This window comes from Oncorhynchus masou, chromosome 23, assembly GCF_036934945.1.
Source record: "Oncorhynchus masou masou isolate Uvic2021 chromosome 23, UVic_Omas_1.1, whole genome shotgun sequence".
In the NCBI taxonomy this organism is placed as follows: Eukaryota; Metazoa; Chordata; class Actinopteri; order Salmoniformes; family Salmonidae; genus Oncorhynchus; species Oncorhynchus masou.
In genome coordinates, this window is record NC_088234.1 from 28236745 (window position 1) to 28263328 (window position 26584).

Genomic DNA, 26584 nt, shown 5'->3' on the forward strand with positions numbered 1-26584 from the left:
ACCTTCCTAATACTGAGTTGCACCACCTTTTTTGCCCTCAGAACAGCCTCAATTTGTTGGGGCATTGATTCTACAAGGTGTCGAAAGCGTTCCACAGGGATGCTGGCCCATGTTTCCCACAGTAGTGTCAAACCAGCAGTGGTGCAGTTCTTGACACAAACCGGTGCGCCTGGCACCTGCTACCATACCCCGTTCAAAGGCAGTGACATTTCTTGTCTTGCCCGTTCACCCTCTGAATGGCACAGAGGGTGAATGGCTTACAAATCCTTCTTTCACCAATCTCCTCACCTTCATGTACACTGACTGAAGAGGATTTAACGAGTGACATGGAAAGAGCTGGTGTTCCTATTATTTTGTACACTCAGTGTAGTTCATGTAGCCAGTGCTTAAGTTGTAAATCGGGAGGTTCCCAGAACAATGTAAGGAGAGGGAGGTCACCTGGTGGGCTCCCAGGTACCGGAACGGATAGTAAAAATGTTTAAAAACACCTTTGTCGTAAAGCGGTGCATGCACATCATTGCATTTGCATACTGGCATAGAGCATTAGAGTAGAGGAACTTGGCCTTTTGTAAACACAATTCCTGTATTTCTATGTAATTTTATATAACTGGAGACTTTAGCAGAGTCTTATTTTAATTGCGCACAAATGATTGAACTGACAGGCTACCTTGACACGGATCAAACTGAGAATCAGAGATCAATAACCAATTCATCAATAACCTGGGCCTAGGTATGTGTGGAGATGCATATTGCACAATACGAGGAGGAAATTGTAGCCTTAAAAAAGCTTTCCAGTTTCACTCAGGTAAGCGGCTCACTCACCTGCGATGGCCGATACTTTTGTGCCAAAATCCTATTTCTATTGTTTTACTCTGTAAGACAATGTTAGCTCAATAGGCCTATTTGGAAGTTGATCAAATATTTTGGTGGCCTACAGTCAGATTAGAGTCTTCTCTTTAAAGCAGGAGCCATTTGCTTTCCAACCTGTCGTTTCCCACGATTGTATTTGAAATATTGCGAAAGGCTTGTTCTGGCTGCATGCTGTTCACTGACAGATTTGCCGGGTGTTCCCGGGCTATGTCTCAAGTTTTGAGGGAGTGTGCAATTGGCATGCTGTCTGCAGGAATGTCCACCAGAGCTGTTGGCAGAAAATGTAATGTTCACTTCTCTACCATAAGCCAAGGTTTTAGAGAATTTGGTAGTACGCCCAACCGGCCTCACAATCACATGTAACCATGGCAGCCCAGGACCTCCACATCCGTCTTCTGCACCTGTGGGAACATCGGAGACCAGGCACCCGGATAGCTAATGAAACAGTGAGTTTGCACAACCAAATAATGTCTGCACAATCTGTCAGAAACCATCTCAGAGAAGCTAATCTGATTGCTCGTCGTCCTCACCAGGGTCTTGACTTGACTGCAGTTTGGCGTCGTTACCGACTTCAGTGGGCAAATGCTCACCTTCGATGGCCACTGGCACGCTAGAGAAGTGTGCTCTTCACGGATTTTTCCAGATTTCAACTGTTCTAGGCAGATGGCGAGTACGGCGTCACGAGGGAGAGCGGTTTGCTGACGTCAACGTTGTGAACAGAGTGGTGGCAGTGGGGTTATGGTATGGGCAGGCAGAAGCTAATGACAGTGCATTTTATTGATGACAATTTAAATAAACAGAGATAACATGCCATTCATCTGCCACCATCACCTCATGTTTCAGCATGATAATGCACGGCCAGTGGTGTAAAAGTACTTATACTTTAAAGTACTATTTTAGTCGGTTTTTGGGGTATCTTTTTGGGGTATACTTATTATATTTTTCATTACTTTTACTTCAGTACATTCCAAAAGAAAAAAAATTACTTTTACTTACGTTTTCCCATACTCCCAAAAATTCTCGTTATATTTTGAATGCCTAGCAGGACAATTCACGCCTCTGATTTGGCGGACTCACTAAACACAAATGCTTCATTTGTAAATGATGTCAGTGTTTTCTCCCTACCAATAAAAAAATATATATATAATTGTGCTGTCTGGTTTATTTCAAATCAAATACTTTTAGACTTTTACTCAAATAGTATTTTACTGGGGGGACGTTCACTTTTACTTGAGCCATTTTCTGTTAAGGTATCTTCACTTTGACTCAAGTATGACAATTGGGTACTTGGGCCCAGGTTGTAAGGATCTGTACACAATTCCTGGAAGCTGAAAATGTTCCAGTTCTTCAATGGCCTGCATATTTACCAGACATATCACTCATTGAGCATGTTTGGGATGCTGTGGATCGATGTCTATGACAGCATGTTCCAGTTCCCAACAATATCCAGCAACTTTGCACAGCCATTGAAGAGGAGTAGGACAACATTCCACGGGCCAAAATCAACAGCCTGATCAACTCGATACAAAAGAGATGTGTAGCACTGCATAAGGCAAATGGGGATCACACCAGATATACATCTGATCCACCCCCCTACTTTTTTTTTACGGTATCCGTTTTCCCAGTCAGGTGAATGACCTGATGCTGTACTTTGAGCTACACATGAAGATACATTAGCTATGCATTAACTCTGAGACCTGGAACCTCAATTAGAAGTGGAAGAAGCACTTCTGTATGGTTGGCATTACCTCTGCAGATGTTTTGTCCAGACGAACGCGAAGTGGGACTCTCAATGCTAATTCTCAGCATGGCACAGTGTAGTTGTAATTGCCGCTGAGCTTTGACACAGCAGAACAAACATTTGGGAGTAAAATTACACCATGTAATTAATGTGACTGGTGGGGAAGGCGGAGAAACTCTAGGCCTTTCATTTGGGGCAGGTGTATAATTTTCAAATGGGATAAACACATGCAATCTTTTAACATTTAACATGGGGAATGAGATTGACGGGAAGGAAATTCAGCTCAAACACAATTGCACTTAGGAAGCCATTTGGAAAAGGGCACGTGATCCTGGGGTCCTGTGGCAATCAGTCTCAATTATGATTTGCTTAAATGGAGTGAGCAGAATGCATTTTCAGTCTGAGCTTTGCTTTTCAGCTTGTCAGTACTCGGCATTGCCGTCTATTCCCAATCAAGTCGGATGACATTTTCTGATTGGATCAGTATAGTCATGCAAAAAGACTTCTGGTTTCAAGGGGCCAATCAGCTCAGAGTAACCTGATGCTAAAGTTTTTGATTGCAAGGTTTGCACCACCTGATTGGATGAATATGCAACTCTCCTACAGCTATAGACTTTTGTTAAGAGTTCCTATACTTGCTGCTTGGGGAAACAAATCTAAATGACTTATTTTGTGGAGTAACAGAAATGTGATTAAAAGCTTGACAGTTGCACAGCATTACTAAACAGTTGCCCTACAATCATTTGGATAGGATTGACATGGAGTGACACTTATGAGCATGAGAGACACTCAACTGGCTTTTAATAAATCGTAGTACTGCTGTAGTTCCCTTTAATCCCTCAAGTGTTGCCTGTGCACCATAATCTCTGCACCTGTGAGTGTAGTATAATAGATGGCTGGAGGGCTGGGAATTGTCTGAGATACTACAGCAATAGCTGAGGGTGAGCGAGAAACTGACACAGCAAGACGGATGACTGACAGATAGGGGAACGCGTTTCCTCAACGGGGCAACGCTTACAGACGAGGCGGGGGAGCTGACGACTCCGCCTCGCCCCTTTGGAATGCACGGTAACCAACAGGTGCCACAACTCACCCAAACTATCAACCCCTTGGCTTGCATGCTATCACGCTCTCCTCTCCACCAGCTCCACTCTCAAAGAAGAACAGGTGGTCGGAAAAAAACAGAGCACCAGAACAAGGCAGAGATGTTAATCAAGAGGAAGACGGGGTAAAGTGCCAGAGAGAGAGCACCGAAAAGAGGGCTAAAAAGGGTGGTAAGTCATGGCTGCTGAGTGTCGAGTGTTTCAAGGAGTCAGACAGAGGGGTAGAGGGGTAGACGTCAGACAGGGTCAACCAAGGCCGACAGCATCTGAGAAATGAAGCCCAGATGGAGGCTGTTTGTTTGGGTAGTGCCAAGATCCATCCTTAATTAGCTGCTACGCTAGTCACTAGCAATCCATCTCGTCTGAGCTAGAAACGTCAAGGGCAAATACCCTTCTGAAAGGACCTTGGATTTGCTAATTCCTCAGGCCAATTGACTTCCTTCCCTATCCCAAGGGACATCTTGCTCCAAGTAGATATGCATGTTAGGAGACAATTGTGAAGCACAGCATCAATCGTATCGCCAAAGAACAAGAGACCTTTGATCTCCATTATTCTGGGAGCCAACACTGGATAGGTTGGCGATAACATCAGCACATCTAGCACATTCAGATAGTAGGATGATCATAGTTCACTGTGTTGGCCACTCATTACCACGGCTCAATGAATATGGAACGGCAATGCGCTGTGCTACTGTGAACGGCCCAAAGCTTTTCTAGGACACAACACACACAAGTTTAATTGAAAAATGCTCTGAGGGGCCGAAATTCTGTTGAGTATCAAATTAAATGTGATTTTCCCAGAAAGTGTTAGATGGCAGTTTCAATTTGGGAACTGGGAGGGATCAAGGGAGAGAAAGAAAATACACAGAGAAGGGAGAGAAAATAGGTATTCAAACCTTGAGCACAAAGAAATGATTCAAGAGATTTGTGTCGTGTTTTCTGATATTCTGTCTGTCGCAGAGACATTCTAGTGACCAGTGACGCCAGCTAGAAGAATGCCGTGGGTCTAGGGAACCTCAAATGCCTGCAACTCTGAGCCGCGTATCCTGCACACAGACCTTTCCCATTGGCTGTCAATTCTCTTCCACCCAATACGATCACAGTAGTAGCATAAAGGAGAACGAGTAGGAGGAGGAGGGCGTACGCCTTGGAGAGGGGAGATGGAGCGATTTGCCTTACATACAGGCCATATGATGAACTTTTTATTCTCTGTCTCCCCCCGCTCAGATAAAGCAGATAAAGCCATACTCCCAAGTACTTGTATGAGGTGACTACCTCAAGCTCCAAACCCTCAGAAGAAGTAATCACACCTGTGGGGAGAGGGGCATTCTTCTTACCAAACCATGTTACCTTTGTTTTGGAGGTGTTCCGAACAAGGTTAAGGGCAGAGAAAGCTTGTTGGACACTGAGAAAGCTATGTTGTAGAGCATTTAACACTAAATCCGGGGAGGGGCCAATTGTGTATAAGACTGTATCATCTGCAAATAAATGGATGAGAGAGCTTCCTACTGCCTGAGCTATGTTGTTGATGTAAATTCAGAAGAACGTGGGGCCTAGGATCGAGCCTAGGGGTACACCCTTGGTGACTGGCAGTGGCTGAGACAGCAGATGTTCTGACTGTAGGTCTGTAGGTTTTTGTTTAAGACCTAGACAACCAGGTGAGGGGAGTTCCTTACTAATTACTGACATTATTTCAACAATCAAGTACAAGCGAGAAGCAAAAATCCGCAGACACTCGGTGGAATGAGTTTGACACGCGTGATACAGCCGCCCGAGTTATCGGTATCACTTGTGCTGTTAGGCTGCTATATATATGTATTTTATTTTCATGACGCTCTTCATCCATAACCGTCGGTTACACGGTACTTGAGCCAGCCCTAAGCATCACATGCCGATATGCTTTAGCAGTCAGTGTGTGTGTGTGTGTGTGTGCGTGTGTTCGGGGGGGGTCTCCAAGTTGGCTACATGCTCGATGCTTTACGCATTATCTAAATGTGCTCTACGGATGAATAGCATTTTCATCACCACCGCTTTATAGACCAGTGCCTGACAGAAAGGGAACAATCGAAGCACCAGATATAGTCTCCTGATCGGTGGAGCGATGGAGTGGAGCTCTGAGGGAAGAGGCTGACGCAGTGGGCTCTGTGGCCTAGTACGGTGGGGCCGTGTGGGGCTTTCCTCCCCTAACTTAGTTGAGTGATGGTCCGGGGATGGGAGAAGGATGGAGCGGAGCCCATCTCTGGTTATGTTCCCGTGTTTCACCTGTGCAGAGTCCTTTGGATCTCAGGGAGTGTTCCATGTGTCAGACCGTTCTGTATGTGAGGGGACGAGCTAGGTGGCTTGAAACAATGCACTGCCAACTTCATCTTTCTCTCGGCATCCTTCCCTCTCTCCCGTCCTCCCTCGTTCCCCACCTCCCACGCATATCCCTTCCTTCCTTCCTCTGCTTCCTCAATTAATCTATCCCCTCTTCTTCTCCTCCTCCATGTCCCTCTTTCCCTTTCTTCCTTCCTACGATTTGAGCCCAGTGTGCTGTGCAAATGAGTTGCTGGCACATTAGCATCAGCGAACGAGGGGATTTTCAGTGTGATGGATTCAGAGACTCACTGTCAGTCATCAGAGCCCTGACACAGATGTGTCAGACAGAGACGCGAAGGTCTTTGATGTTTTTGTATCCACGTCCCTTGTTCAGCTACGAATTTGTGTCTGTGCACTGCGTGTGCGTGCTTATGTATGTGTGTGTCTCATAAACGTTTGTGTGTCTGTGTTGTGTGTGTGTGTGTGTGTGTGTGTGTGTGTGTGTGTGTGTGTGTGTGTGTGTGTGTGTGAGACTTTGCGTGAGTGAAGCAATAGGGGATGTTGTCTGTCTATTTCTTATTTCTAGGTTACCTGTCTCTCTGTGGTGGTGTTTCACAGAAAACTGTAGAAAGGTAATGTCGGCTGACATGAGACTGACACCTGTCAATCAAAACTCAAATATACACTATATACACCCCATATATACCAGTACCGTACTATAATTAAACTGAGAAACCTGTATCACAAAGGGATAATCTAAAAATGCTTAATTTAGCCAATATCATATCCAGCGCCATGGTCTCCCAATACCAACCACCTGAAAAAAACGACCCCATTTAAGGCCTATAAGGACACCAGAATAAAAGGCATTTACCATGTATGGTACTTGAACGTCAAGCAGCAGCTTCTCGCCATGAGTATTTCATACCACGCATCTTTCTTTTTACATTTCATCTCTCCCTCCTTTATCTGTTTGGGAATGTGTCAGCCTATCCCCTTAGGAATAACTACACAGCACACATTTAAAAAGAACAACAGCACATCAAAGTCCGCCGCATCGTATGACTAGCAACATTTTGGACCGAGAGCAAAGACTAAGATTTCTTCTACGAATTCCAGCCCAAAGTGGAGCTCGTCTCCCGCATGCTAAACAAGGTTCACGACCCGACCCTGGTCCCCTCAGTGTTGTCCTCTAGCACTGAGCCGCTTCAGCACATGCTTAGTATGTCTGTCTAAGCTTGTTTTGGCTGGGGACTCAGCTGGATCCCTAAAAAGCTGCTCCCCTGTGAAGTTGACAAATATAACAACAGCTAAGACAAATAATGAAAGAAAAAAAAATAACCGCTCGGTGACAACAACAACGTCTGGGATTTGTTTTTGTTTTTTTAAACCAGAGAAGCTTTAGAAAAAAACGGGGGGGGGGGGGGGAACTGTGATCAAAAGGACCGAGAGAGAGAGAGAGAGAGAGAAATAAGAGATTGGGATGAAAGTAAGAATAGTAACAGTAGCTGATGAAGCCGTCCTAGTAGTCAGCTCCTAAACCCTCCAGCCTTGGGGAAGGGGAGGACCCTTTTCAAAGCAGCAGTCATGCATAATATAAGCCACTTTGTTTATTAATGATGAGGGGTCCCAGCAGAGACGCAAATCCTCGGCGCTAGGCCCGATTCGCGGTAGCTTTAATATCTAGCCGGATAAATAATTTATGCCTACACCACTGCGCCCTCTGAAGATTCGACCCTCGCTTCTCAACGCCGACACACTCGGCCTGGCGCACTACAAAAGCGAGAGGCGGCGCTGGGCTCGATCTCCTCTCCCTCTGCCACCTCCCTGCGCTTGGCGGTGCTGCTTTCATGTACTTTGCCGAGAAGGGGATGCTGAGAAATGGGCTGCCATGGCCCCACACTTCCAGGCCAAACATGTCCACCACCCCCTAAAAATGAATTTCCACAGAGATCCATGCATGGTGCCCAAGCGGGCAATTCGCCATTGTGGAATCTACAGAGAAGATACTTTCTAGAAAGTCAGCCATTTTGACACTGCCATCCCTCACCATGGTGCTTTTTTGGAGAAAGTGTAGTGCCATTACGGCCACTACTGTGACTGATGAACGCGGTGTAATAGGGCCATCATGACATATGTAACACATGGAATATGAACCCGGATCTCCCAGGAAAGCAACAAACGTCTTAGGCAAAGAGGAAATTCCCTCTTGGGCCAATTGGCAGATGCTGATTTTCAAGATCGCAGGCTGGACTACCTCATCACGTGGTCATGTCGGCAACACATCGAAGACCGTTTTGATTGTCATTGGGAAAAGGTGATCAGTGAGGTCCATAAATGCATGAATACATAAAGTCCTATCACTCATAATAGTGTGTGTGTGTTTGCATGTAGAGCGGGTGTCAAATTCACCTATTCCGACCCAAAAAGACCAGTGTGCCCGTTGCAAATAATAACAATCTGAAAGCTATTTCCATTCAGCGGCGCCAAAGAATGACATGACGAGTAGCCAGTGAACGGCGGCGGTGCTCGTTGAGCAGGGCATTGATCAAAACGTTGTCTCGGAGGATCCTTAGCACCTCCGCCGGGCAAAGTGCTTTCTCTTCGCCTCTTTCACTCACTTCCTGGCTGTAATAGAAAAGCTATGAATGGGTATGTCTGGCAGCTGCAGGCATTCTCCGTTCCCTGTGGGGGTGTACGACACCTTATGTCCTGTTAGGCGTAATGTGAAAGAAGGAAAGAGAAACAGGGGAAATCAATTCAAATGGAAGCGCTAGCTGGATAGATAGCCACAGTCTAGACTCTAGACAGAGCTGCTTGGGTTGTTGACGTGTGTCGCCGAACGCAGACCTTCTGTTCGGTCTCGCGACAAGGAATCGTTGCGACGGCGTTCGAGTCAGTCCAACGTACACCACAGGCGGTCGATAGAGAGGAGACCAGTTTGACAAAGTAAACAATGTCAGCCTTGGTATTTACCATGAGATGACAAACATATCTAGTTGGAAGGGCAGAGAAGATGGCGTAGGTCAGAACATCTTCCTATTATGCTGTAATTCTTGGTTGCACCCATAATCATGGTCCCTGTCTGTCAAGCCTGGCCTAGTATTCACTGTTGATTGCGGGGCTGTGGTTGCTAAGTACCTGACCTCACCCACAACATTAAAAAAAAAGGCGCTGCCAAACTGCGGCAGCTAGAACAAGAGCATGAAGCGGACAACACCGGAAAACACATTCACTGACATTTGCTACGAGTTCCACATACTGTACATACTTACATGACAAGGACACACAAATATTATATCCTGATGCCTAGTCACTTTAACCCTATACATATCTACCTCTATAACTCCGGCATTGTACATATGGTACTGGAACTGACCCTGTACTTAACTTACTCACTTACTCCTGTGCCGCTCATTTCTATTTCTCAATTGCTGTTGTTCTACTTCACTTTATTTAATAGTACTACTGACATGAAGCACTCCATTGTTGGGAAAGAGCTTACAAGAAAGGCATTTCACTGTACTTGTGCGCGTGAAAATAAAAACTTCAAACACACACGCTATACTGAGGACCTGTAGAGTATCACACTATACAGTATGCGTGCATATGCCAGCTGTAGTGAGTGTTGACTGCATGGATAATGAGGGTACTGCGGAGGACCATTAGAAGGGTTGAGGTAGCACACACCCGGTGGTGTACACTAAGTGTACTCATCAAGTGCTGCTTGAACACCCACAGCCTAATAACACACTCACAAAAAGGTCCACTTGGGGTAAAGGGCTCACGAGCCAAACCAAAGTGGCTGGGTCAAGAACCAATTCAGATAACAAGTTGTGCTACTTCCAACAAGTATTGTGCATAATACGCCAATCTAGTTGAATTAACAGATGACACGTCCGTTTACACACTTGGCAGCATTTGGAACGGCTCGCTTTGACAGGCTTGGCTTTGTGTTACCCTCTTTCAAAGACACAATTGGTCAGGTGGACAGAGAGACAACAACAAAAAAGGCTGCAAATGTCAAACAGACGAACCTTATCTGGAATAGCCAGGAGGTGTCCTTTCTCCTCCTCTGCCACTTTGTGTGTGTCTGTGTGTGTCTGTGTGTCTGTGTGTCTGTGTGTCTGTGTGTCTGTGTGTCTGATTGTGTGTGTATGCCTCTGCCCTGCAGAGCGACGAGGAGAATAAAATCGAGAATACTAATGCCAGCCTTCTTAAAAGTAGGACCGTGCCTCTTGTCCCTGTGTCCCTATGGGCTAAGCTCACTGTCCCCTCCACCCTGACCTCACACAGTGGTGTCATCACAGAGATAAAGCAGTGATTATCAAACGCCTCTCCTTTTCATTATCACTAGGAGCTGTGACAACAGGGCCAGCCGTAGGGGCCACGGCCCCTGAGTTCTCCCCCAGGATGAGCGCACAGAGCTGGGGTTGCTGTAACCTCGGTGCTGCCTGCCTCGAAGCGCTGCTGGGTCATCAGCATGCATGGGGTGCCCGTAAGCAAACACCGCTGCTGTCAAACGCTAACACTGTAGTCAAACAGCAGGCACTCCCCCAGGTATCCCCTGAGCTCAACGCTCCACAACGGAGGCTATTGTGTTGAGCAGAAAGGGAGGAATTGAAGGGAGAGAGGGTGGGAGAGAGCGAGAGAGATATATGTAATGAGCAGAGTAGAGGCTGAGAGGTATAGAATTGAACAAAGGGAGGAGTAGAGAGTGAGAGATGAAGAATAGTAAGACAAGAGAGAGGGAGAGAGAAGATAAAGAGAACTAGAGACATCAAGATAAAGACATATTCCAAGCGTACGTACAGGTAGGTTTACAAGGAGAAAGCTGCTGGGAGAGAGGAAAATATAAAGGTGCTCTAGGGGAAAGACATATTGACAGCGTCAGAGGGGGTGGGGGCAGCCTCAGGGGTTTGTGTGTGTATGGGGGATGGCGGTCAGAGGGGGAGTTGGCTCCTCTGTGGCGGCACTTAATTCAAGGGCACCTGGAGGAGGGTTGCCATGGGGACGCGGTGCCCACAGAGAGAAATGTGTGAGACCTCTCCCTCCTCTGTGAAACACAATAACAGAGATCACACAAGCAGAATGAACTATTGTCCTGGTCCTGAATATAGCTAGGGATTCAAGGCTGTTGTATAACCAGGTAATCTCTCTCTGCCTATTAATATAAAGGCTACAATGATATATTGTCATAATGTATGCAAGAGTAATGCTGCCATGGATATCCTTGTGGTAAATGAGGAAATAAAAGCAAGGTGTTTTGGATGTTTGTGTTGCTAGCGAGCCAGCTTTCCTCTCCGTTGCTTCTTGTGATTGGCCTTGAATGAAGGACTGAAGGAGATTTGCCACTCAGACTGAAGGAGAAGCAGCTCCCTTGGCCACATCTCAGATCCAAACACCCACAGTGGTGGAAGCTCACACACACACACACACACACACACACACACACACACACACACACACACACACACACGCACACACACACATTTAATATCCAGAGATGAAACCTCCTGGAATGTCTCCATCACAAACAACAAACACGGTCTGAGATTAGAATTAAGATGTTAATCCCGTCAGCCCAATGCAGCAGCGTGTGCAGGTATGGATTACGCTGCAGGGCAAATAGACCCCTTGCCTTGCCCGCTTCCATTCCAAAGAGCTAGTGAGGTGTGAGTAGCGTGCGTGCGCGTGCGTGCGTGCGTGCGTGTGTGTGTGTGGCGTGTGTCGACTGATGAGGAACGAATGAGGTCCGACATACTGCATCAACAAAGCTACTGCAGTGTCATTGATCTGTGGTGAGTTTACGTTAAGTGTTTTCATAATTAGAGCGAAGAGAAATAAGCACCGACTCAGTAAGACAAGAAGCTCATCAAAGCCGCCCATCAGAGAATGTGTGCGCTGTTCATAGAAGTATACCACAGCTTCCTTCAAAAGAGCCTCGGTGATATAACAACGGAACGGACAAAGGCCTTCGTGTGAAAATGTCATCTGAGAAAAGCCCAGTGGTTTCGCGAGGCTCCTCCGTAAGACTGCAGAACGCGCTGTTTGCTGTGACATAACGACGCTGCTAAATAGGTTTTGGTTGGCCTGCGAGCGCTGAGGCTATGTTTTGCCAGCCCCTAGGGAGGCCCGGTGTGAGATGAAACCGTCAACATGGATTAAATATATACCATACGTGGGAGGGAAGAAAGAGCCAGTGTCAAGTCGAGCCAGCCGCAGACTGAGTGCTTCTGGGTAATACCGGCGTGAGGAGAGAGAGAGAGAGAGAGAGAGAGAGCGGTTTGAAATGACAAACACGAAGGGAGAAGCATGGTCGGGAGGGGGGGGCTCTTCAATTACCTTCAATCAGAAGCAGTGCAGAAGAAATCACACTGGCTTGAATAGGCCATAATGAATTGCTTTTCATATAGACAGGCTGAGAGTGGGGCATCGGTGGAGGCGGGCGATTGGCGATGGGGGCCCTGCAAACAGGCGCCTTTCCATTCAGCAGCCATCATAATAGTGGCGTCGTGGCGGACGGCGGCAGTCGTTAATCAGGCAGGATAACAGGACAAACAGTGGCCCCTCCACTCTGCCTGGCACGAAGAGTGGCTCGACCAAACAAACCTGGCTAATACTCAATCACTTTGAAGCAGTTCTTCATACACTCGAGTGTCAGATGTACATGTACAGGTGCATTAGCATGCATACTAGGATCCAAATCCCAATTGGAAACGATATGCCAATATCCCACCAACCCGAATGTTAAGCAAACGACTCCCAGCCATGGCTTAACGGTACCTACTACGTACCAAAAGGTTAAGGCATCTCCTATTAAAATGATCCAATCCATTTCTCCACTGTTGTTTGCATCACAAGCTCTCGCCGGTGGCTCTGTCCCTGCAGTATCCTTCCAGGAGGAGACGACGGAGCCGACAGAAACAGAGTAATGACACCCCCAGCAGGCAGAATACAGTATGAGGCCTTTAGCAGCGCTCAGAGAGTCAACTGCCTTTTCGGGGGGGGGGTAGTAACTCAATTAGCCTATGCCGGCTAAAACTTTTTTTTCATGGGTAAATTAGTCTCGCTATCTGAACTTGTACTAGGCCTAATCATGGTCCTCCATTGATGCTATTAGTCGCTCTCGCTCAGATATCATATTAAAAGCTGTAAACATTTCTCTCCGCCCTGTGGGAGCATTTGTAGAATTACATGAGTTATAAAATAGCAGAATCTTCTCTCCGTCCCATGGCAAAACGTGTAGAATTGCAGCATTAAAAAAAATGGCAACATATTCTCCACGCCTCATGGTACACAGATCCGTGAGCCACTGCGGTCCCTCCCCCATCAAAGTAGCCCATTCCTGTCATAGGTCATAGTCTTAAGGAGATCCTATCAAGCAGAAAAGGTCCATTGGGTTTCTAATGAGGGAGGGGGCACATGGTTGACCGAAATGAGGGCTGGCACTTGACATAGAGGGCCGTGAGTCTGGACTTGGATGGCTTATTTAGAGAGCGACTGAAATGGAGTCTCTCCATTGGAGTGATATGCAAGAGCATGCGTGATGTCTTTTCACATGAAATGGAATCGGTGATGAACACACGCTGCTCCGAATAATAATTTAAAAAAGACACCCAAGTTGTCAGACGAAGCTGGGTATCATGTGGGCGGGCTACGAGTAACCACTAAAAGCCATAAGGGGACTGTTCAATGGGTTCTATGCGTTGTGAACTTCCCTGCCGTATGCCAATGTGAACGGGAGACAGAAACAACCTTGGCCGTAGGACTATCAGCGTAGACATGTGGTCAGTGTCATATGCCTTGAACCACAGGCTCTTCCTTTCTCTTCCCATTCTTTCACTTTAACCAAACGAATACCCCATTTCTCTTAAGTGTCCGATATCACCGGACAGCCGCAAATCGACAGAGAAAGCCTGAGAACCCTTTTAATGCTCATTGCAGTATGTAAATAGTTAAGCAACTTGAAATGCAAGAGAAGTGCAATCCAATTACCAAAGCTAGAGGGTGAAAGAAATAACTAAATAGTGAATAGAACAGGGCAGCCAGTGTTTCAGCTGCCATTTTAGAGCGGTGTGTGTGTGTGTGTGTGTGTGTGTGTGTGTGTGTGTGTGTGTGTGTGTGTGTGTGTGTGTGTGTGTGTGTGTGTGTGTGTGTGTGTGTGTGTGTGTGTGTGTGTGTGTGTGTGTGTGTGTGTGTGTGTGTGTGTGTGTGTGTGTGTGTGTGTGTTTCCAGCCAGGCCATGACAAGCAAACATCATTCATCAACCCTTTATTGGAAAAAGCAAGTATTATTTCCCCACATCTTCTCAGACTCTATTGGAAGCTCTATTGTGTTCCAGACTGGCATTTGGCCCGAGAGACAGTTGGCATATCGCGCTCAACGGCTCGGGCAGAGAATGTGGAAAGTCAGAAATTCAATGCGGTACTGAGGACAGGGAAGATGCAGAAAGCCAATAACGTCGATAGTGGCGCAGGCTCGGCCAATTGACTGCCGCGGCCTACGTGCGCTGCTCTCCTCCGTCTGACACCGCCTTGATTGACACAGATTACGGCTAAACGGAGGGAGGGCGACGCCGCCAAGCACACGGACTGAAACTAAGTGGACTGAAGTGAATGATATGGACAGCGGAACACGTGAAGATGTCGAGTTAACCAGAACGCTGGGAATTCTCTGTTGCGGAAGGTTGGGAAAGGGCGAGAGGAAAAGGGATTTAAAAAAAGAAAACTCCAGCAGAAGAAACTGCAGCAACCAACAGAGAAGCAGCCAAAAGCATTTATAGAGCACAGTGAAGACGTTGAGTCCATTTTAAAATGGAAAACCCAGGACACAGAATACACCATAGCGAATACATACAGCAGAACACAATCTCAAAGACCTTAAAACTCATGTCATAATGTCAAGGACATTAAAACCCAGCCATTGTGTGTCAACAGTTGCGCTATGCGTTATGATTACATGAATCTGCATTGGTCACAAGCGTGGATCTAAAATGGCCGACCACATGTAAAACATGTGCATTAGGGCCCTGTTGTCTGAGGATGCACAGGATCCGGAGCCATTAATCAGAGTTTTGCCAGTGGGGACCTGCAGCAAATGAGGTGGGTTGCCCTGTTTAAGCCCTCTGCCTTTGTGTGGATGAACCAGGATCAATAGATGGATGAACCACTTGGCTTGACTCATGGTCTCAAGCCAGACCACCTCCTCTCCAAACACAAATCAACCCCCTTCAAGACTACTACGTTTCATTAACCTCCATTGTCCAAATCATAATTCCACACATCACACACTCTTACCGGCATGATTAATCGATCCATCAACCATTAGCTTGCCAGATAGCGAAAGGGACCGTTTACGAGTAAAATAAGGGAGTTTGGACCTTACCGTGGCCCCCACGTGTGAGAAAGGGCATCCTGTTGATGGCGATGGGCACAGTTCCATGCTTGTTGTGGAAGTGGTGCACGTGGTGGGTGGTGCTGAGGCTGGAGGAGACGCGGGCTGCCACAGCAGGGCAGGGGAAGGCCAGCAGGGCCAGGGAGACCACCAGCCGGAACAGGCAGGCCGGGCTGGCCCACACCAGGGGCGCCACGGGCCGCTGCACTAGCAGCAGCCCTCCGCCCACCTCCAGGACCGACCGAAGCACGGGGGCATAGCTCAATGGGAGCAGCATGCCCCTCCAACTTCCTTCCGCGCGACAGGAACAGGAAGATGACATCTCAGATGGACCCAGGGCCCATGATCCCCGGCTTGCCAGTGTGGGGCAAAAATATATATATTTGTAAAACCCTAAAATCAGCAGAGGATGAAAAAAATAAACACGATCCTCCTCCCGAAGACGATGATCCCAAAAACACTGCAGGAAAAAAGGTATGTTCAGGGAAAATAAAAACCGAAATCCTTCCAAAAAGGAGCAAGAAGAAAAAATCCTACGGCTAAATCCTCCCTGGAGCCTATTCTCTATTCCTACGCAATCCCCCAGAGCCCCCAAAAAACGAATCTCCAAAAACAACAGCACCCCCAAAAAATGACCCCCCCCCCACTGCCGACTAAGGGTTTTTATTAAGGCACACGGCTAAACACCACAAAACAAACTACCACTAGCGGTGGAAGCCTAAACAGCAACTGATAAATCAGGGGAACACAGATTATATATATTTTTAAATGCTTCCATCTGTAAAACTATATGACTAATCAACACAAATATATTTCTCACCTATAACTCAAAAACCCTGTCTGCTGTCAATAGTACTGAAGTTTTCCACTGCTTTGCGAAAGCGCTACAAACCTTCTCGATCCAGAGCCTGAGCCCTCGGTGTGGTTAAAAAAACGACCACCATCCCCACAGTTTGCTGGATGAAACCTCTCACATCAGAAAACAAAAGGCAAAAAAGGGAGAGAGTGATGGAGAGAGGGCTAGAACAGTGCCAAGACGATGGAGGTGCAGCTGAATCCAGCTTCCAGGCTTTTCAAAATCTCTCGAAGGAACGAAAGCGTAGAGCGAAGATGTGGAAAAACAAGGGATGTGGAATACGAGCGCAGGGCAGAGAAAGAGACAAAGCAGAAGCGAGTCTTCCCAACAACTATAGACACTCGCAATCCCTCTCCCCTCCGGGAGAGAACCGAGCTAGGGTGGAGAGCGGCGCGGATACAGATTCAGAGGCAGTAGAATCACACCCAAACACACAGAGAGCATCCAAGTGATCCGTATTCCCCTCCAGCTCAGAAAAGCATCACAGAGTACCGATCCTTAAAAAATCCCCCTAGTCTCCTTCCCACTCAATATCACACAGTATCCTTTTCCTTTTTACGTCCCTTTTCGATGGAAAGAGATTTCCGGGTCTCTCCCTCTCAGTCCGTGGATTCCCAGACGCTGGTCTGAGGAAGGAGCAGTCCTCTCAGAGCTCCGGCTGCTGGCTGGCTTGTTCGGACCGACGCCACTGCTGTGAAATTCATGCTAATTGAAACAGGGGCTGCAGCAGCGAGAGCATCCTTCCCCTCCTTCCTTCCATGAGACTCTCCTGATCCAGCGGTCTAAAGGCAGGACGTCTGCGTACGCCGCGGCGGACAAGGGGCAAGGGAAAACAGAAACGGTAGAAATGGAACAAGGGAAGTTGGACGCACTCCACTCTCCTTGAAAGCGCAGCCGGAGACTAAGATAGATAGAGGCAAACAGACGCGGAGAGAGAGTGTGAGCGAGAGAGCGAGAGGGGAGGGAGGGAGGGGAGAGAGAGGCAGGGAGGGAGGATGGGTAGCAGGCAGGAACACATGCTTGTGTATGCACATACAGCACACAAATAGAGTGAAGCCACAGATTTGTCGCCAATAGTACGGGCTCTCACCCAGTAAATAACAGCTTGGTGGACTGTTGGGGGGGGGATTCTACTTCCAAATTCACTGTAATAGCAACACAGCAGCAGGAGTCAGAGAGGGTATTTTTGTCATTTAGGAATAATGAATGAACACGTGCATGCGGGTGAAAAATAAACAACATTCACACATACAATAACACGGATCTGCGCACAAAGAGGGCGAGACCCGGTTGGTCACTGGTGATAAATCATTAAAGGGTCTAGCAAATGAATGAGGGACCTCTTTTTTCCCCCTCATCGGTGTGAGGATACGGCACACTGCTGCTTCGTGTCACTCACCCCCCCCTCGTTCATTTCATCCTCCCCTCTGTACTCCCTGTTTTATCCTTTCACTTCCCTCTACACTCCAAACACATCTCACATCCCGAGCACTGAATATTCCACTCTCATTTGTCTTGTCTTTTCCTCCACTGCTCTTTCTCTGCTATTACTATCATACGAGGCCAGGGTAGCAAGGTGGAGAGGTAACGACGAGAGGCAGAAAGAGAGGGATGTGGAGCGAGAGAGAGAGGTAGGAGTGAAAGGCACAGAAAGCTAGAGCTCAGTGAGATAAATGGATGACAGACAGAGGGGAGGACCAAGAGAGGGGAAGAGGGAGAGACAGAGAGCGAATGAACACAGGGAGGGAGGGAGAGAGAGAGAGAAGGTGAGAGAGAGAAGGTGAAAGAGAGTGAGAAGGTGAGAGAGAGAAGGTGATTGAGAGAGAGAAGGTGAGAGAGAGAAGGTGAGAGAGAGAGAGAAGGTGAGAGAGAGAAGGTGAGAGAGGGAGAGAGAGAGAGAGTGATAGAGAGAGAAGGTGTGAGAGAGAGTGATAGAGAGAGGGTGAGAGAGAGAAGGGGAGAGAGAGAGGTGTGTGAGAGAGAGAAGGTGAGAGAGAGAAGGTGAGAGAGAGAGAAGGTGAGAGAGAGAAGGTGAGAGAGAGAGAGAGAAGGTGAGAGAGAGAGAGAGAGAGAGAGGGTGAGGGTGAGGGTGAGAGAGAGGGTGAGGGTGAGAGAGAGAGAGAGATAGCATACCAGATAAATCACGGCTGATGGAGTTTTCAGTTGGGACCGCCTCGCTTCTCTGAAAGGAGCGTGCTTGAAAAATGGGCAAACAGAAGCAGCCGGCACCACTCTTCCCCCTGTGACAGGAGGACAGGGCCACACTATCATTCAGATACACACTCTCACATGAGCACAAACACACAGCCCCCCCAGCAGCCATTACCCGGTGGGCTCGCCTAACAGTGACAGGAAGAGGCACACCAGGGGCTATCAGGGTGATGGAAGTTGGACACCCGGGCCAGGGTGAGCTCGGATATGGGCCTGACCCAGGCACCTGTCTGGAGCTGGCAGGTGTGGAACCAAGGGAGCATGTCACAATTCACTCGGCCCCTCAGACTGCCGGCTGTGGCTTAAAGGTGGGCCTGGGCCGTCTACAGTGGACCAGCAGTTAACGCTAGTCAATATGCAAAGAGGTGGAAGACTTCGCTTTGCGGCTGGGTGCTAAAAAGGAAGGTAGAACTGTGTTAGCCAGAAGGAAAAAAAACTCTATTGTGTATGTAATTGCGTATAGAAACTTGTCCCGAGAAACGCCTTACAGCCAAAATGTTGACAATAAGAAATCCTTGTACAATACAAGGAACAGACACACACACTGGACAAAACACTCCCAGACAGACGTGTTGTTTCCACAAAGGTGATGGGTGAAAGGTGTGTGAGGGGTAGCTCAACATGATGAAATACACAATGGGCTTGCTCCAGCTGCTGCTGGATGTCCCGAAAGACTGAGCGAAAAACACACACACACACTGAGGCCCAGGAGAGTCATCCTCACGTGCCCCCTTATTCTCCACTTCTAGGTGATGCAAGGCAGGCAAGCCACTTGCTGCTTCTGGCATTATTGTATCCCCCCCCCCCAAAAGGGAAGCGAGGTCAGAGAGAAAGTAGGATTACAGTTCCTGGTGGTGGATGGATCAAACGCCTCTTTCCCCACCTCCTAATCCTGAAAAAAAAAGATTCTCCCTTACCCGCATAATTAACAACCCTCCCTCATCCCATTCATAAACAGTGGGTGTTGGGCCGGGGGGCATCAACAAAGAGCGTTGTTGAAGGGAAAGTGTTGGAGTATTGGAGTGTTCTTATAACAATAGGACTGCAGGGATTTAGCAAGCCTGAGAGATCAGTGTTTACATGTGGGGAAATTCACATCTACACGAGGAGGTCCAGAGGTGGAACAAGTACCCAACTGTCACACTTGAGTAAAAGTAAAGATGCTTTAATAGAAAATGACTCGAGTAAAAGTAAAAGTCACCCAGCAAAATTCTACTTGTGTCACGCCCTGGCCATAGAGAGGCTCTTTAGTCTCTATTTTGGTTAGGCCAGGGTGTGACTAGGGTAGGCGTTCTATTTTCTTTTTTCTATGTTTTTGTTCTATGTTTTGTATTTCTGGTTTTGGCCTGGTATGGTTCCCAATCAGAGGCAGCTGTCAATCGTTGACTCTGATTGAGAACCATACTTAGGCAGCCTGTTTTCCCACTATGGGTTGTGGGTAGTTATTTTCTGTTTAGTGTGTTTTGCACCTGACAGAGCTGTTTCGGTTGCTTCGTTTGTTCCTTGTTGTATTTAATGTTCAGTTTATTAAAATAATGATGAACACTTACCACACTGCATCTTGGTCCTCACCTTCTTCCACCAATGGTCGTTACAACTTGAGTAAAAGTCTACAAATATTTGGATTAAAATATACTTAAGTATCAGAAGTAAGAGTATAAATGATTTCAAATTCCTTATATTAAGCAAACCAGATGATACCATTTTCTTGTTTTTTACATTTACGGAAAGCCAGGGGCACACTCCAACATTCAGACATAATTTACAAATGAAGAATTTGAGTGAATCCGCCAGGTCAGAGGCAGTAGGGAAGACCAGGGATGTTTGGTTGATAAATGTGTGAATTGGACCATTTTCCTGTCCTGCTAAGCATTCAAAATGTAACAAGTAGTTTTGGGTGTCAGGGAAAATGTATGGAGTAAAACGTATAATATTTTCATAAGGAATGTAGTGAAGTAAAAGTAAAAGTAGTCAAAAATATAAATTGTAAAGTACAGATACAAAAAAAAAAAACTTAAGTAGTACTTTAAAGTACTTTTAATTAAGTACTTCGCACCACTGGATAAGTCACAGGGCAGTTTGAATGTGTCCTTCACACTGAAGAGGGAGAAAGCCGAAACCTCTCCAAAGAGGTCAGGAAAATAGGACATACTGAATCCCTTAGCTCATAGCAGGGGAGGCAGAAACACACAAAGGAAGTCATCACTTTTTAACTCCCAGCTCCCATTTGGACGATTCGATAACATTTTTTCAGAATCAAATGTTAGCCACTTATGTAAGTGAACTTTGTGGAGAAGCTCAAGCTGTGAGCTATGTCTTCTGCAGACAATGGGACACACTAGCAACCCACAGACACTCAATGTGTCAGTTTAGCAACAAGATGCAAAAATGAGCATCAGTTACAATACAGCACAGTATGCTTTCTGTAGCCTTGCACAAGTAGAGGCAACGCGATGTGAGGTTCAGTTATTAAGCAACTAGTTGGCAATGGTCATGGACTAGCTAGTAGCTAGCCCACTTACAGTAAGACATATGAGGCTATACGCTGTGTTTACAAAAAGCTAACTGGCTATGGAGACATACTAGCTCGTCGCTAGCTATGGATTAGCTCGCAGCTACAAATAGCTCTGGCTATTTCGATACAGTTGATTGAGTACCTGGCTAAGGTAATGATTGGTTTATAATAATGCAGACACAATGTTATCACTGCTGGGGAAAATAGAGAGAGAGAGAGAGCGAGAGAGAGAGACACAGTTTACGGTGGGCTATAATCTAATTGCACCGTTTATGTACATACTCTTATATTCTGCTCTCAGGGAGCCGGGTAATTAAAATCTATCAGTTTTTCACAAGCCCCACATCCATTGCACTGCTTCCCTTCTGCCTGTACCCAGACACATCCACACTACATCCCTCCTTCATAATCAGACACAAAGAGGGAGAGAGAGGGAAGAGGGAAGGAATGAGAGAGAGGGAGAGAACAATTGAGAATCGCTAAGTTCATTACATGACAAGAAGAGTCAAATGAATCCACTAATAACATCATGGCCTCACTACCTGTGAGGAAGGCTCAGTATCGGGTTGCCTCTCAGATCCAGCAATTTTGTCAAAGGCCCATGATCTTTCCTGGTCTCAGCGCTCGCAGGATGATGCGATCATATAAATAAACACGTCTTTATGTAATAACGCACGCATGAGCAGGAGACAGACAGGCGAGGGCATGAGTGGGAGACAGACAGAGAGGGAGCGTGCTGTAGGTAGAAAGGGAGGAGGAGAGAGGGGGTGGCTGGTCTCGCATGGTGGAGCCTGCCTGTTTCACACATCTTATTCAACTATGATGATACAGCCCAGAGAGAAGCAGGAAGAGGGACCCCAGCGTTAATAACTGTCAAACCAACTGGCACCATTTTCAGCCAATCAGATTGCACATTTCTTTGAACCCATTTTATAAAACCTCATTTGCAATATAGGCACAATGTAAACACTTCATGTCTTGGAGAGAAGACCCTGATGTTATCCAGCGATTGTTCCACGTTGTTCATTAGCTGGCATCTATCACTCCGGACTTGCTGTTGAATATTTAAAAGAGCTCAGGTGGAGGGGTTCCCCAGGGCACAATAGGTGTTGTCTCAGAAGCTGAATCAGCGTTAGTGTCTGATCAGAACATTAACTGCCTTCAATAGCCACCAGAGATCTCAGAGAATAATTTGTTAATTTCAGAAAAAGACCAATTATTTATCTCCCCAATAACCTTCATCGACATACTCCTATTTTTCTACTTCCATTGTAACACCCACCTATCTAAATCAGATACAGTGAGAAATATATCAAACCCATATTAACATTTCCTTCCCATGAATAACCACATTTCTCCCATCACCGTATCACCATGAGGATGAAAGTACTACAGGCAGCCTTTAATCTTTCTCGCTCTCCCTCATTTTCTCAATTCCTTTACATCCCTCTAGCCATCTATCCATATTTGGACCCTGATGCTTCACAGTGAGTCATCTGTCACTGTATGTCCCTCCAGCTGTGGACCCAGCTGTCCCAGGCAGATGGTCCCCGTCTCCCCCTCACCGTCCCTGGGCAGTGAACTCAAGAAGAAGCCCCTAACGTGGGGCATTGGGCCACCAGGCCCTGGAGCTCCATCTACCACTGACCCAGGACCAGAAGATGGCTGCCATGGACTAATTTAGCCCTGGTTGAAGATATACAGGTTAAGACGTTGTCACAAATCACAAAAAACTACCGGCGCTGTTGCTAACGAGCATTGCTAGACCCATTGTTGCAAAGTGTTATGGGATATTAGAATCCTGTTGTCTTAACCGTGGTCATCTTCAACCTAGAATCTAGCTAAACATCAACGCATAATACTTTATGTCTGTGTGTCTGTTTGAGATTTTACTGTGACCAAAGGGATCTTTCCTATACTATCGTTCCATTGTGAGCATTATAATGGGGGGGGACATGGGAAAGGGGTTGGCTAGGAGTGTGAGCGGCAGCAAAGGCAATTCCAGAAGAATACAGGCTGGTAGTAATCTGCTGCACAGGAGGACAAAGGAGAGTCTATTTTGACAAGGATTTAAAATATTATTTCAATGGGCAATGCAGGCTCAACAATGCTGCCAGCTAGAGAGAGCGGGATGGAGAGAGAGAGCGAGAGAGAGAGAAAGGGAGAGAGAGACATGGAGAGAGAGAGGGGCGGCTTCCCGAAGGACCAGTACTCTCGGGTATGAGACGCCACAGTGTTTAAAACGCCAACTGAATCACATCTAATTTATCCCCTGCCAGAAAATATGTGACGAGGGACTGCTGATAACTGCTGGAAGACAGAGAGAGAAGGACGGAGAGTGAGAGAGAGATGGAGAGAGGGGGGGACAGGAAAAAAAGAGACGAGAGAGGGGGAGAGAAAGAGATGAAGAGAGAAAGAGAAAGAGATGAAGAGAGAAAGAGAGAGCGAGACAAGGGAGGGAGAGAGAGAAAGAGAGAGCGAGACAAGGGAGGAGCGAGAGAAAGAGAGAAAGAGAGCGAGACAAGGGAGGAGGGAGAGAAAGAGAGAAAGAGAGCGAGACAAGGGAGGAGGGAGAGAAAGAGAGAAAGAGAGCGAGACAAGGGAGGAGGGAGAGAAAGAGAGAAAGAGAGCGAGACAAGGGAGGAGGGAGAGAAAGAGAGAAAGAGAGCGAGACAAGGGAGGAGGGAGGGAAAGAGAGAAAGAGAGCGAGACGAGGAGGGAGAGAAAGAGAGAAAGAGAGCGAGACAAGGGAGGAGGGAGGGAAAGAGAGAAAGAGAGCGAGACGAGGAGGGAGAGAAAGAGAGAAAGAGAGTGAGACAAGGGAGGAGGGAGGGAAAGAGAGAAAGAGAGCGAGACGAGGAGGGAGAGAAAGAGAGAAAGAGAGAAAGAGAGCGAGACAAGGGAGGAGGGAGGGAAAGAGAGAAAGAGAGCGGGACGAGGAGGGAGAGAAAGAGAGAAAGAGAGCGAGACAAGGGAGGAGGGAGGGAAAGAGAGAAAGAGAGCGAGACGAGGGGGGAGAGAAAGAGAGAAAGAGAGCGAGACAAGGGAGGAGGGAGGGAAAGAGAGAAAGAGAGCGAGATGAGGAGGGAGAGAAAGAGAGAAAGAGAGCGAGACAAGGGAGGAGGGAGGGCAAGAGAGAAAGAGAGCGAGACGAGGAGGGAGAGAAAGAGAGCGAGACGAGGAGGGAGAGAAAGAGAGAAAGAGAGCGAGACAAGGGAGGAGGGAGGGAAAGAGAGAAAGAGAGCGAGACAAGGGAGGAGGGAGAGAAAGAGAGAAAGAGAGCGAGTCGAGGAGGGAGAGAAAGAGAGAGTGAACAACGTCTAGTACGACTCATTTAAGACATAAGCTACTCCGGAAGTTTTGGGTGTTTTTAGATTCAATAAATGGGATGGCGGCTATCGGTTTAGGCTTCAGATAGTGAGCGGCGATTCGCGGCCTGTTTCACAGAGATTCCTTCCCTATTCCGCTCTTTTTCTACATGTGAGTTCAGAGAAAGATATGCACCCCACACTGAGTTAAATTCGCGTCAGATACTACCGCCGTGTCGATGGCATTGGAAACAGGAAATACTAACAGCCTCAAATATCAGAAGACACATTTAGATCTATGGACTCTACTCAGACCCCAAGGTTATTAAATAAGGGTATGGTGGTTACATTGACTCACGGAGCAGAAGTTGCCTCAGTACCCAAATGGAGTGACTCGTCAATGGAGAGAACTGCAGTCATCCTTGTTGAGAAGGTATTTTCATATTTACTTCCTTGCAAAATCTGACCAAAGTCAATAGATACCACAGGAGACGATTTTGACTGAATTCACAGATCTTAGACAAATGTGTTGGACCAATGAGGCTGCAGAGTTCCATTTTCAAAAGGTGGCTTATAGGCTTTCTGTAATAGTCATACCTCTCCTGTTAATCTCGTTCTGAATACAGAGTCCAAACTGTGAAGCCTTACTGCAAAATCAAGGGTGGACTCCGTAATCAGGTCAAATACCGTGCGGTTTAAGACTGACGCTCAAAGTACACCACGACAGAGGGAATTCAGAATGAGTCTCCCCTCTTCAATAAATCGGTCCGTAAAAGGCCGGGTCAATTCCCTTTTTTCACAGCCTCACTTCAAAGCCTCCTTGAAAATGTTTCAACATTGTTTACAGGTCCACGAGTTTATCATTCCGTAGCTGTGAGTTTCAGTTCGGGCACAATCCGCTTTCCTTGGCCCATATCAGAAAGCTGGACCGCCCAAAGCAGAACACTCCATCTTACTCATTCCTTTATCAATTTTTTTTCTTCCAATGGGGCCAAAAACATTTCCCTCAACTTTCTCTCTGTATCCCTCATCACCTATCAATGTGGAGCCCACGTAATGACAAAAAGAGGAAGGAGAACTATTGGGTTTGTTATGAATTTCCTGCAGCGCCACAGCCTGAGCTCCTTTCTGGCAATGTAGCAGGCTCAGTAGCCGCACCAAAAATCAGCATTTCAGAGTTAAAAGCCAGGCTGCCTGGTGCCTCACTGGAGGTGTCCGACTGGGTTACACGCCTGGCACGCAGACGCCCGCTACGCGCGGGGAGTCTGGGAATTGAGCTTTAGGGATGGATAGAAACCCAGCTAAAACCTTGACTAAGAACAGGGACCCCAGAGCTAGCTTTTACTATAGCATATCTCACACTACACATGGATACAGGTGTATCAAAACCGGGACTGAGAGACTGATAAACATCTTCTATTCTCCAGGCCAACAGACTTTTAAACAGTCACCGCTATCCGGCCTCCGCCCAGTACCTGCCATGAACTTAGTCACTGTTACTAGCCGGCTACCACCAAGTACTCTACCCTGCACCTTATAGACTGCTGCCCTGTGTACATAGAGTCATTGAACACTGGTCACTTTAGTAATGTTTACATACTGTTGGTCTTGGCTCCTCCTATGTAACTACTGCTGTAAAAAAAAATATATATTCATACTTTCCATTCTGTCTATATACACCATTATATATACAGTGCCTTCGGAAAGTATTCAGGCCACTTGACTTTTTCCACATTCTGTTGCACAACAGCCGTATTCTAAAATGGGTTAAATAAAACAATTTCCTCAGCAATCTACACACAATACCCCATGAAGACAAAGTGAAAACAGGTTTTTAGAATTTTTGAAAATGTCTTGAAAAGACAATACCTTATTTAAGTATTCAGACCCTTTGCTATGAGACTCGAAAGTGAGCTCAGATGCATCCTGTTTCCATCAATCATCCATCATGTTTCTACTTGATTGTAGTCCAGCTGTGGTAAATTCAATTGATTGGACACATCCGTAGAGCTCGGAGACAGGATTGTGTCGAGGCACAGATCCAGGGAAAGGTAACAACATATTTCTGCAGCATTGAATGTCCCGAAGAACACAGTGGCCTCCATCATTCTTAAATGGAAGAAGTATGGAACCACCAAGACTTGACCTGGCCGCTCGGCCAAACAGAACAATCAAGGGAGAAGGGTCTTGGTCAAGGAGGTGACCAAGAACCTGATGATCACTCGGACAGAGGTCTAGAGTTCTGTGGAGATGGGAGAACCTTCCAGAAGGACAACCATCTCTGCA

At 46.8% G+C, this 26584-nt stretch overlaps 1 protein-coding gene across 7 annotated transcripts in view; it reads right to left on the reverse strand.

The window, feature by feature from the left end:
* LOC135510695 (neurexin-2-like) overlaps positions 1–26584 on the reverse strand; it is a 977907-nt gene that overhangs the window by 253138 nt on the left and 698185 nt on the right. For 2 of the 7 annotated variants that reach the window (XM_064931822.1, XM_064931821.1), the window contains exon 1: positions 15400–15993. The exons of the other annotated variants lie outside the window; for them this stretch is intronic. In XM_064931822.1, coding sequence (XP_064787894.1) covers positions 15400–15730 — 331 coding nt within the window. In that variant the 5' untranslated portion in view covers positions 15731–15993. Of the gene's footprint in view, positions 1–15399; positions 15994–26584 lie in introns of those variants that run through there. 7 annotated transcript variants of the gene reach the window in all.